At 37.9% G+C, this 13937-nt stretch overlaps 1 protein-coding gene across 1 annotated transcript in view; it reads left to right on the forward strand.

Annotated features, from left to right (window-relative positions):
* SLC35F1 (solute carrier family 35 member F1) overlaps positions 1–2277 on the forward strand; it is a gene marked incomplete at its 5' end in the record, with an annotated part of 233651 nt that extends 231374 nt beyond the window's left edge. The window contains one exon of the mRNA XM_083355627.1: positions 2001–2277. Within this exon, the coding sequence (XP_083211753.1) occupies positions 2001–2225 (225 nt within the window). The 3' untranslated portion in view covers positions 2226–2277. The remainder of the gene's footprint in view (positions 1–2000) is intronic.
* Positions 2278–13937: the final 11660 nt, after the last annotated feature.

Here is a 13937-nt window from a genome sequence, read left to right on the forward strand (position 1 = left end):
ATGATCACAAAAGGCAAAGTCATTGTTGCTAGCAAATAGAGCTTCCAAATTATGTGCTTATGTATTAATTATGCAGCTACTCCCAGCCTTAGAATGCCTTTGATCTTTACCAGACTTAGTTCTTTGAGCTCAGCTACTGACAGTGCTGACGTCCCCTTGCCGTTCCCATTATTTGCTAAAAATCTATCCAGTGGCAATTCACAATGAGGAGAGGAGACTGTCTGGAGTTCTGGTGAGTTGGAGCAGAGTTGGGATCTCTGTTGTTAGAGATCACAATACTGAGCTTGCTTTCTATCTTCCAGAATTTCAGGTGTGATCAGGATGCCCAGAATTATTCAGATCACCTGGTATGCATAACAGCAGAAAGCTGCACAAAACAGATCTTGTCTGCATGCACGCAATGACAGGTGAAAGCTGTCCTTCAGCACTGTTGATGTTTGACATTGTATTTTTAGCTGCCAAAGCAATAGTGTGGCTGTACTAAATTACCTGGCGAGATATCACAAAGAGGGAAAATGAGATATTGCAAGAGAAAAACAATTAACTGGCCAGCCCGCTAGACAGCCTCTCTCCGTCATGCTTTGAAGTTTCCTCGGTAGGGTTTCTTCTCTTCTGAAGTGAGCCAATTACAGTTTTAACTGTGGAAAACTGCAGCAGATGGAGATGTCATCAGAGCTTACAGCCGGTGTGTTGCATTGCATCTGTACATTTTAAGAAAATTTAACCACCTGTCAACCTATCAGATGTATGTGCGTGCGTATTCATGCATACATATACCCAGACATGGTTTACATAAAGACATGTCCTGTGGCCATATCAAACTATGAAAGATAAACTCCAGGTAGCTGTGTTTGTGTTAATATACAATGACTGTATGAAATAGTCTGAACATTGTAATTTGCTGGATATTGTTTTTTTCCCCCAGAATGTCTTGTTTACTGAACAGGTTTCCCATTTTTCTTCAAATACCATATGCTACTTAATCAATATATAATATATTCATTTTCACAATGGAAAACTAGGTTTAGGGTGGGTTACTGTCCATTTCCAATGGGCAAGTTGACTCAAATGAACCTTTGCAGGCAAGTTATATGTTGCCAAGAAAAACTGCATATTAAGAATCATTCGGCTAGTCATGTCTTAATTATTCAGAGACTTAGGATCTTTTCTATTTAATCTGGAACAGCTTAGTTTTTTCTGAGAGGATCTTTCAGCTTTTACTTCAATAATACTTTTTAGCTTGAAGCTGTTGATTTTGGTTTCATCTTGACATTTATTGTATTTAGTTCATTGTTCTTGGAAGTAGCAAGATTATATATACACCACAACATATATGCACGCAGAGACCTGTTTGTTTTGTAGAGCTTTTATATTACCTCATGAAGGAAGGAAGGAAGGAAGGAAGGGAGGGAGGGAGGAAGGAAGGAAGGAAGGAAGGAAGGAAGGAAGGAAGGAAGGAAGGATTCTGACACTCCCTTCCAGCTTCCCACAAGCAAATTAAATGGGGAAGCCAGCAGGAAGTTGGAAATTGCTTCTCCTGCTGCTGTTTTTATGCTCACCTATGATCATTCTGTTTCTCTGTTTAGTTAAGAAAATCTCTGGAACAATGACCTAACTGGGCATGAGTTGTCTAGTCATTTCACAAAGTTGCTATGATTCTTCTGATTCTTTTGTGTTTTAATTACCTTTGATTCCATTGTCACTGGATTTTTACTTCTGCTACTGAAGTTCTGAAGGTTTTACATGAGAGCATAACATTTGTTTCTTAGAAAATGGTAGTGATCATTGACTGAAAGCAGTAAAAGCCAGATCAATTTACTGATGTTTACTTATTGTACAAAATAATCATGCAATTGATTTAAGTAATTTATTTCTGGCACTGAATTTTAATTTGATTTGATACAGAACAGCTTTATACAGGAAAAAAAATTCTTGCATGCAACTCTTGTGTACAACGCATTTATTGCATTTTTTTTACTAATTTTATTCTTTACATTTAGTTTTCAGGACTTTATCTGCTGTCATTCTTCACAATCCTTGTTGGCCTTTTGCTGTACTTCTCTACATCCACATACATTGCCCAAGATCCACGGGTGTACAAGCAGTTCCGAAATCCTTCAGGACCTGTTGTAGACTTGCCAGTCACTGGGCAGCTAGAACCTTCAGTAACATACACCAGCCTCGGCCAAGAAACGGAAGAAGAATCTCAAGTCCGTGTTGCCTAAACTCAGGCCCTGCCACCCTTGGTGGAGTTTGTATCACCATTATCTCTGTATCATTCATAGAGAAAGGTATTTTCCAGATGCAGTGATTCCAGTCAGCTGCAAGGTAGCAAATAGGGGAGGTTTATTAAAAACAACCACCACTATTAAAAATCTTTCCAAGAATGCTTGACTAGAAGTATAATTCACAGTCCTTTACTTGGAGCAGTGCTTTTCAATCTCTTAAGGAGACATTGTGAAATGGCAGGGAAACCGTCCTGAAGGACAGTTTGCCTACCTTAAAGCCTCTGTTGGAATGGAACCCATCTGTATATTGTAGAGGACAGACTTTAGTTTACATAGGGTGAGGCAAACAGGCTTGGCCAGAGCCATATCTGAACCGAAAACCCATTCTACAACATACCCTGAGACCCTTCGCAGTGTGCTGGGGAAATACAGAAGTAGATTCTGAGGGAAGAAGGGAAGGGGGAGGGGAAGGGAAAAGATCACAAGGAAACCGGTGGAGAGATATCTTCCAGTGTCACTTTGCTAACCTTTCCCATCTGGAATGCTGAAGCAGCAGTATGATATTAAGACCTCTGAACAGAATCAATATGATTTAAAATGGTTCTAATTCTTGGCGGAAATGCCATTCAAGTCAAAAGACACTATGCAAAAGGATTTAGGAAATGGTTTTTCTTTCTAATGTATTTTGCCCGAAGGCTGATTACTTGGGAACATCATATCTAACCAATAGGATGAACCTTGAAAGATAATTTTCCATTAAGGTATATTTTCCCTGACCAAACAGTGACCAAAATGACACTGGTAGATTATTTTCCACCGTTACACATTTTTCATTCAGAAGATAAATGAAGTCCCGAGAACTATTTTTGTGCAATTTTGTCTAGGTGGGCTTTAAAAAGAATTGCAGTGCAGGTGATATTGATGGGGAAAAGGGATGAAATGGGAATGAATACCAGATGAGAATTGGAACAGTTGGTGGTAGGTGGGTTGTCTTCAGGTTTTTTTCAACCTCTAGAATTCCCACCCGTCTTTCTGCTTCGCTCTTTCCAAACAAAACTAAAACAAAAAAACAACCCGTCCACACACACACACACACACACCTTGATCTGGGGAAAAAAAAACTTCAGAACAATGTCAAATGCTCCAATCAAGGCGTAGATTCCAACTGAGATCTGGGAACTGACTACAAGTCCTCAAATCTTTTGTCAGGAAAATTCACTCTGTATACCAGTTTCCACCAAGAATGGGTACTCTTCCTCAGTGACAGTGATAATTTCTGGAACATTAATGCCAAATTTGCATTCAAGTTCCAGGTAGCCAGCAAGAAAAGAGACAATGCTGTGCATCTAAAAAAAAATGCCTGGCGCTGCTACTCCTTATCTCCTCTTTTTGATGTAATGGAAGCGAAAGAGGCAGGCTTTCAATAGGGCCTGTTTAGTGTAAGTTTGAGTGAAGACTTGAAAACCTGAGTATTTTCAGGATGAATGTGAATGTGTTCACTAATTGCTAATGGAAAGGGACTAGACGCATGGGAAGCAAAAAAAAACTTGGTAATTAGCACTTACATTAACAAGGGAAATGCCTAGCAGGGCCAAATATACATAGATACTAACAACTGTTGTCCAATTGAGGTACACAGAATCTATACCTTAGTGCCATTGTGTTCATTCAGCTACCTTAGCTACCTAGTTGCCCATTCTCTGAAGCCTTTCTTAGCCTGGGCCCTCCTGGTGTGGTGGGCAGAATTCTCTCACCTCTAGCCGTGCTGCCTAGGAGTTGCACTCCAATGTCTCTTGAAGGGCTGAGGTTTTGGGAAGATGACTCAGAAGAAGTTCTGGGAAGCCATGGATGGACAGCTACCAATATCCATCTCTATTCTAAGAATAGGTTGAAAAGAAACTTTTTAACCTTTTTTTAAAATATGTGCATAATAATATAATAGTCAAACATTGACCTTTGAGATATTTTTTACAGTAATATTGTGGGCAGCTGAGATTTGCTGATAACAAAAGTACGCTTCCACTTTCAGTGTCTTAACCTTACAGATACAAACAGATTCCTTACTCTTCACCAGTTTAGTTGCTACTAAGAAAAAAGAAATGGAATACTTTTGTAGACATTCTGTCCAAGACAAGAACACAGGAATAGCTGGCCTGGGCTGCTCTCATTCACAATCCGATATTGGCCAGATCTGAATTGTTTAGAACTCAGTATATTCAGAGTCTTTATGCTTATTCCATGTTTTTTAGAGGAGGAGACCTACATAACTGATATTTCTTCTGAATCTTTGTCCATTGTTTTTGCTTTCAATTAATAATCCACTCCTGGTTCCAGATGCAATGGCTGCTTATATCCTTAGTCTTCTAGTGAGGATTGAATGTTCCTTTCCTTAACAAAATTCTTGTAATTGTCACTGCTCAGTGACACATGCATTATGCTCAAACTGGTTAATTAAAATATAGCCTCATTTCCTGATTAGGAAAAGCACCCAACTGATTTTTTCTCTTCTGCAAAATTAATTTAGCAACTAGGCAGTCGCTTTGTTTCCCTCAAGAATATTGGCCAAAGTCATTCTTTTATTCCATGTTTTTTAGAGGAGGAGACCTACATAACTGATATTTCTTCTGAATCTTTGTCCATTGTTTTTGCTTTCAATTAATAATCCATTCCTGGTTCCAGATGCAATGGCTGCTTATATCCTTAGTCTTCTAGTGAGGATTGAATGTTCCTTTCCTTAACAAAATTCTTGTGATTGTCACTGCTCAGTGACACATGCATTATGCTCAAACTGGTTAATTAAAATATAGCTTCATTTCCTGATTAGGAAAAGCACCCAACTGATTTTTTTCTCTTCTGCAAAATTAATTTAGCAACTAGGCAGTCGCTTTGTTTCCCTCAAGAATATTGGCCAAAGTCATTCTTTTATAGTTATGTATTCAGAAATATAATAATCTGAACAAAGTTAATGACACAACAGTTCTCAAAGTACTGCTGCTTCCCAACTACCATAGAATTGGCCTTACTTAAGCAGGATTCAGTTTCCATAACTGGGGCCTTGTCTTAATCATGGCTACAGTTCTTACAAAGAAAAAGAGGCATAATACTATGTTCATAGTGCTGTAAACAATATTAGAATAATCTCCTGTCTTTTTAGCATCAAAACAAAGATACTCCTGTGATTTATGAGCCTTGAAACAGAAACAGAAACAAAAATCTGATTTCTTTAGAGCTTCTAGTTCTTGAAAGAAAATCAGGATAGCTGTTTGCTTCAATGACAGAGAAGCATTTCAAAACATGTTGTTAGAATGGAAGAATTAAATAATTTCTTTTAAAACTTATTGCTTCTGCACAGTTGATCACAGTAATACTGGGGCTGTGCACATTTGAAATATGAATCAGAACAAGTATTTTGGATCCTCAATGGTATGAATACAGCATCTTGCTGCTCTTCATTAGAACAAACCTGACTGGCTGATTTCAGGTTTCTGAATTAGCCTGAAAAAAGATACATCAGATTTTTTTTTAGATGCACTAATTTAATTATTTGATTAATTAAAACAGCAGGATCTTTTTTTAGACAAACTCAGAAGCCTGAGATAACATACATTTGTTTTAATAAGTGGCAAAGAGCTATTGTGTTTGCAAGAAGTCTGAAGCATTTTTTTCCTGATAATATTTGAAGTATGCCCAATTTTATAAAAATATTATTTTACCTACCTCAGGAGGAAAAGAGCAAAGAGATGAGGCTACAAAGGTACTAAATATTTCCTCAATGAGCTTAGTTTGCCAAGGAACCTCTTTCTTTTGTTCTTAGTACCAGAAGCTTCCAGTATGCAGTACAGTCAAAGTAAGCTGCTGCATTTTTATGTGTGAAAATTACATTCACGAAGTCCATTCTTTTAAACATTGATCTTCATAATAATCCTAATTCCTCTGAGAGCTGCATATTATAGCACCATCAATGCATTGTTCCATTTTAGAAATCCAATACTGTATGTATATCTTTGGTAGCACAAAACTAGGGATTTGCACAACTTAAAATCATGTTTTCTTTCAAACTCAAAGCAAATAATTGTGTTCACATAGTTCTACTGAACCATTTTGAATTAGCACTGAAGAAGAACCCCCCCCCCGAAACACTTTCAGCCCAAATAAAATCCAAAGAAACCCAGTAGTGATTTTTTTTTTACATGGCAAAGAGAATCAGAGAGTATACATTGCGTTTTCTCTTCCATCTTCCTCCATGTGGCCAATGGGCCAGACTATATGCACCCTCCCTCTCTTCCCTATCTCTCTTCAACCCACAGCTAATATCCTGCCCTCATCCCAATATTCCCAGTGCTTTCCCTTTCCCTTCCAGATACCTCTGATGTTTGCTTACGCTGCTGTCAGAGAAATCCCTCAGCCTTGACTTTTTCCTATTCTTAGACTCCCCAATCAATTCTGCCCAGAGGAATCATGTTCTGTCCATGCCCCATTATTTTTTTCCTCTACTTCAACCAAAACATTTGAAATACAGAATTTGGTCCTGGCATAAACCACAACAACTATTCTGCTTCATGTGCAGAATAATATGCACGAGGAAAATTTTACACACTCCTCTTTACAATTGAATGCCTTCAGATAACAACCTCGCACACTCTAGCATCAACTCCCCTTAGCTACAAACAGCATGACCAATGGTAAGAGATTATGAGAACTGTTCAACACAGCTAGAAGGAAGTTTGCTCATACCGATTCACCTGTTGTATAATTTACATGGACCTCATTGGTTTTCTGTGCAAAGAAGAATCCGACTGTGAGCTATTTTGACAGTCTTTCTCATTCCAGCTGCTCTCCAGTTATAAAACTAGAAATCCCAGGATCTGATCATTTTAGTTGGGAATCCTGTCCCAGTATATCTGAGAGATGCCAGGTTGGGTCATTCTGAGGTTAACTGGGTGGAAGCAACAGCCCTTTGCTTAACCAATGCTATCAAGTGGCCTTGTTTCTGCTTCATTTTTGTATACAAATCAAATCGTTAAGACTATTTTGTAAATTATTCTATGACAAAGATTCTGTACTGCTTTTTGCAACAGTCTTTCACAAGCTGGGTGCAGAGGAGAGGGATAGAATTAGAAACCTCACCTATAAAACAGTTGTGCAAAATTACCATTTCTTTTAGAATCAGAATGTTACTGCTGGGTTATCATTGATATATTTAGAGCACATGTTATTCCTGAGGGTGTACGTGAGTTCCAGGCACTGCTTAAATATCACTGATATCATATTTCATTGGCTTGACTCATTATATCAAGTCTCTCTTGATAAATGTAGGCTTTAATTCTGAATATGCTTGGATGTATCTAAAGAACAGGGTTTAAGTGTGTTCAGGGGCCTTAACTGTTTTCTCAGGTTTTAAAAATCAGAAGTCAGCTGATGAGCATTGCCATCTCCCAGTCCTTTTTGCTACCTTTTATACCAATTAAATACCTTTCTCTGAGTCTGTGGTCCCATGCTTGATCTCAATGACTTTCTGAAGAACTTATGCCTTTTGTTTTCTTGCTTAAGCATTTGTCTTTCATAACTTTTGAGGACTTTTATTTATAGTATTTATTTTGTAAGCCAAATGTTGTTGTAGGTTCTCTTTTAAAAATAACTCATTCTTATGACACTAATTTGTAGATTACTTTCAGTAGAAGCAACCTGGATGAGAGGCATCACTCAGCTCACTCAAACATGCTCTTACCGAAATAGAGCATACCAAGTTGCAATCTTTCAAAGGCTGGATGGCCACCGTTGAGAGCTTCACCTTCTCCCGCCAGCCCCAAAAATGCTTCAAATTATTCTTTTTTGCATGGGGCAAGGAGAATAGACAAAGGAGGTGGAAGAGTGGCATGTTTAAGAATGGAAGCTGCCTTATATTAAATTAGTATTGCTCCATTGAACCCAAATAATGGTTTGTTTTGTTTTGTTTTTCTGGTTGGCAACAAATTTCGGGCAGAGGTCTGCCAGGTCCACTGAGCTCCTGTATCTGCAGACAATGGTGTTTGACCTCTCTGCCTTCTGCTTAGAAATCACACAATCTACTCTTGAGCAGTAGGCTTTTTAATTCTTCTACAATTGAACAATCTTGTTAAACGTATTTATTGCCTAAATGAAATGCCAAGATAAATTGACTGATGCATAATGAGATGTTAGGTCCATCCGTGAGAGTTTCTTTGTCTGAACAGCTGATGTCTTGCCATTCTAAGAATTGGGGGTGGAGGGGGCATCAGCAAAGCTCAGCAAGTAGCTACACTATCAGTTTAGCCATTGACTTCATTGGAAAGTGGATGGGCCAGTTCCTGGAGGTGAAAAAGGTATTCAGCTATCCTGACTGTAATGATATAGTTCAGTAAATGAACAGGAAGCTGCAGCAACAGTTTGGTTTGTCTTCGACTGGAAAACTCAAGAGTACAACCAGCAACCAAGATAGACCAAGCAATTGATGTTTTGCATCACTGTGTCAGACGAAGATGCTTCCGTACATAGTTTTAGATATTGCTAACTTGTGCCATTAACATTTTCAACCCGTGTGTCGTATTTTCTCTTTTTAAAAATGACATTAGTATTCTCAAGCTAGCTATAAATATCAATTTTACCCCATGGGTAGGATTTTAATTGTTAAATGCCATAATAAAAGCACACTAATTTTGACACTTACAAATGGAAGTAAGAACCAAAAACAAGGAACATCCACAATATTCACTAAGACAAATTATCTTCTGTTTTGATATTTGCATGCTCCAACATGGACTGGCTGTGGCAATGTAATGCCTGTATAATGTTTTCAAATAATAAAAAAAGATAATCCTTTATATAAGCCAAGACTGTTTTTGTTCTGAATTAAAATCAAGTGAACATTCTCCATCCCAAAGCCCACTTGCTTCTGGGGACAGATATTTATAATATATAAGGTCACAGTTTTTCTTTAGGTAGCCCATACCTTTGTCATATTAACCCAGAAGCAATGTACATTCATGTTGATGTTGGACACTTGATTGTTTTGTGTTATTTAATTCTTTCTGAACTTTCCTTACACTTAAAAAATCTTAACAACACCATTAATATTTTCCTGTACTTTGCTAGAATGTCTTGAGAGATTAAACATAGAGATACCCAGCCCATAATCAAGTAATATATCCACACTTTACCTTTTTCCTGACCTTTGCAAGGACATTTTCTTTCAGTTTCTAATCCCATAAAATTATGGAAATTGAAACTGAAAAACAGCTGTCATTAAAAAAAATCAAACCTTGGGTTGTATCCAATGGTGGCAGGGTATTAATGAAAAGTCTTAAGAAAAGACATTCCCCTGTTTTTACAGCCATCTCAGTCTATTACAACCTTCCCCAGTTTCTCTCTGGAAGGCCCCCCAACCGTCACTGAACGCTTTGACAAATGTTCAGGGATGATGTGGGGGAAAAAACAATGTCAGACATTGGATAGTTCAACACGAACAAGAACACTTCCCAGTGATTCAGTGTCTGGAAGGGAGAAGACAAAGGAAGAATCAATCTCTTCTTTTAGGAAATTCTTTGAGAAGGAAGCAAAAAAAGACAACATTCAGTTAGCTGAATTACATTTACAACCAATGTGTAAAAGTTTAGTCACCTGTACTTGTATTACTGCTCCTTTTCTTACGTATTGCAATTTATTAAAGAGCTGCTACTCTATTTTCTATCATGGAAGATTAAAAAAATACACTGTCACCAGAGTCTAGTATGACTTGAAAGAGTCACATAATAGATGGATGGGCAGATGGATATTTAAAATACCAATGAAGTCACATCTAGATTTAGTCATGCATAGAGCAGACCCATTCAAAGCAGTGGAACTTACATTAATCACATAAATTAGGCAACGGGTGTTTGGTTTCATCCCTCCTGCCTTTCAATGGCGTATGAAACCATTGTTTTTGTCCAAGGTCAATACAGAGCTTGCAAAAATATCTCCTTCTCAAAGATGCAATGAGTGTTCCCAAAGTCTGGAAACAGTGTAGAAAAAAGTCTTGCATTATTATACTGTGCTAGCGCTACACCATCAAATTTAACTAACAACATTAGTTTGTAGCAGTTTGTGATACAATGCCTCAGAGTTGTTCTACCATAGTTGATACCATAGTTGAAGATATGACATTTTGAACTATGAAAAGTCCCTTTAATTTTAGTAGCATTACTAATTTGTGGGGGTCTGACATTGAATAATTTGAACCTTGGAGTATATTTATACATTGCCATGGCTGCGTGCCATGGATTTATTTTAGTATATCCATTGCCATGGCTGGGTGGATTTATAACAGATGAAATATATTTTTCCTTTCACGTAGAGTTTTATAAATAAAGGTGTTTTGTAGAACACTGCAAGTGGATTTGAAACTCTTGATACAGCATTGCAGAAGGACCACAGCTCTTCACTCCCTCCAATCACCAGTTTCCTGGACATGCTTCTAGCCCATTTTGTTTGTCCTACAGTAGGTAGTGCTAAGTTGGAGAAAATTTCTTACAGGAAACTCCCACTCAATCCCTTCTATTTAAAGCTCTTCAACCAGGCCTGCTGCTAATTCACCAACAGATGCACTAAGGGACATCCCCCTGTCCCTAGATACAGTAAGACCCAACAACAACTGCTTGTTATGAGTAGCCAATTTTATTATTTGTATGGAATCCAGTTCTACTTTAATGTCTTGCATAATGACTTAAACACAAGTTTAACAGTAACTTTTGAACTCATAGGACTGCAATTATCTGCTTCACCCATTCCAACAGATACCTTACAAGAACAGGACATTTTTCCTGCATGGTACACACCCAAACACATAGTACGTACACTCCGTAGCCTAACTTGTTTCTTAACAAGGATACTCAACCAAAGCTGCCTTGCAAAAATCGGTCTTACTTCTGACAACTTGCACTCCCTTGGACCTTCTCCTTGCTGCTTCACATGCATTCAATTCCTTGTTGGTTCTTTGGCTCTTCCCAATCCATCCAACTCTCAGCTATCAGATTTGAGTGGTCCTTGCCCTTAATCCTCTCTCTTGCTGATATGTTGAGCTGGTGCCATGTAAATAAGAAACTCGCCAGCCAACCCACCTTTTTTAAGCCCAGTTTTCAGGCAGCCACACCAGTGAGAAGTCTTCTATGTTCTCCCTTTTTTCAGCATCCCTCATAACATTGACTGGTCCACCAAGTGACTGGTTGTTAAATCAAAAATTACCTGTGCAATTATAAATATATCTCTTGATCCCTCTTTTCTATTATCCAAAGAGGTTTTTTCCCAAAATCATCAAAACCACAAATCATAATTTTTTCTCTTTAACGTAAAAAAAGCAAAGCAACATGAGAAGCTTACTGTGGGATTTAATGAGCTGGATCACTACAGGTTTCAATATGGAGTTACTACCCATACTAAAGAATGATCAGCAAAAAGAATTGACTTAAAAGAAGAAAAGAAGTTTTATTTCTTCAGGGAGAGTTTAACAAGGTTAAAACATACATCCAAAAAGTAAAATAGTGAGATACCACAAAGAATTGATATTAATATTTTAATACCACATAATCCTTTTGCTTTTAAATATAACCACTACTAATATGTATATGAGCACATATGTATATGAGCACAACCATGGAATTCTAGAGAGAACAGCTAGCTGCCTGTACCCCTCTGTTGTCCTTCCTAGTGTGTCTGTGTGTGCCTACATAGGAATTCTTTTTGGTGCTCTCTGAGCTTTGTTATTTTCTTGCAGACATTTCATTACCCAAACCTGGTGACATCACCATGTGATCTTTTTATTTTTATTTTTTTGAGCTTGTTTAACAGATATCATTAGAAAGTTCTCCATGCAGAGATAGCAAGGGTAAGATGCCTTCTGCTAGGCAATTTATCCCTAACAGTTTCAGGGTTGTGAGTCTTTCTTTCTTTCTTTCTTTCTTTCTTTCTTTCTTTCTTTCTTTCTTTCTTTCTTTCTTTCTTTCTTTCTTTCTTTCTTTCTTCCTTTTTTATTTATTTATATTAAATTAATACACCACCTTCTTGCTGTCATGCCTACCTTAGGAAGCATGTAAGACTTCTAATTTGTAAAAAAAGGGTGCAAAGACACATGGTTTCATCCAAGACATGGTGACATCTCAGCTCTGACTGGGGCAACCAAGTTGGCTTTTGCATTGCTCTTTTAGCATGCCTTGTGTCTAACCCAACTTGAAAGGTCTATTGAGTTGACTTAATTTAATATCTATCCTGACACCCCCACCCAAAAGAGGGATGAGAGTTATTATGGACTGCCATAGACTCACTTAGTGTTCCCAGACAGTTGACTGGCCACTCTCAACTTCCTCAGCTGGATAGTTTAGCCACACCGGGCCTTTTCAAGGACATATCAATATCCATAACCCGTCAGGTTATCCCATCTTGACCCAACCATACTCTCAGCTTAGAAAAGTCAAAGACAACCAAGTAATCAGGAGAATAATGAGGAGGATAAGAGAACAAGAGAACGCTTGAATCAGAAACAGGCAATAAACAAGGCTGACATCTATCTACCACATCTTCAAACTTGGCCCTTTTATGTGGACTTCAACTCCCAGAATTCCTCAGCCAGGCAGCTGAGTCATAAAAGTCATAAAAGGGCCAAGTTTGAAGACCCCTGATCAACCAGGACTAAAAGCCATGGTAAGTGATTACACTTAAGCCCTTGCTGGAGCTTGGCTTGGGAGCTCAGCTTGATATTCAATAACCACTTCGCTTAGAATTCAACTTTGGCAGCCACTCCATCTTGCAATGTGAGGCTGCAGAAGTAATTCCACAGAGAGGCAAGGGCTCCATGCCACTTGAACTCTGAGAGTTTAAAGAGGCAGAGAAGACTAGAGTAAACCAAAAGCCTCGTTACTGGTTAGGTCAGTTCATTATAATTGGGAATGTAAGGTTAACCTTCTACTACAGCCGAGACACATGCAATAATAAAAAAGGGTTTCATCACACATAAAAGAACCCCACACTAACTAGGAATCAAATGAATCAGTTCATAAAATCGCTACTTTCTTGAATGAAATTATTAAGACAAGGGGATCCCAAACACCTTCTAGGTGTTTGACTAGCCACAGTTAATATTTGTTTTAATTAACTCATGTAACTTTTGGCATTAAATAGATTGTTAGAAGCTGAAATAGATCATGGATAACCTAATGGACTCAATATCTCTTTTATGTCTCAGAGGTTGCTGAAGTTTGTCTATATTAATTAAAAACAGGGAGAAGGAAAGACAACTTGCAAAATACGGTGACAACAATTCTGATTAATTGCCCTTTTCCCAATGTTCAATATTCAATTAAATATATACAGAAAATCTTTCAAGGAAGAAAGATGTTTTCCTTCTACACCCAGAATCATTTCCATTTTGTTCACATCAGAGTAATTGCACAGAGTAATTGTGCATAGTTTGAACCTCCTACTAGGAGGAATAGCACTATATAAATGTGCACCAAGTCCAGCTACTGTCACAGTAGTAGAGTTATGAGAATGCCAGAAAAAAATGAAAGTTTACTTTGCCCTGCTTGATTCACTCTGAGGAAATAGCTTTGACCTTTGACTGTAATTCACACATAATAATTCTACTAAATATTGCAAAGAAACTGCAACATTTTTAATTGGGGCTTATTGTCAATGAAATAGAGAAGACTCAAGGTGGATTGA

This window comes from Vipera ursinii (genome assembly GCF_947247035.1).
Source record: "Vipera ursinii genome assembly, chromosome: 1".
Classification (NCBI taxonomy): Eukaryota; Metazoa; Chordata; class Lepidosauria; order Squamata; family Viperidae; genus Vipera; species Vipera ursinii.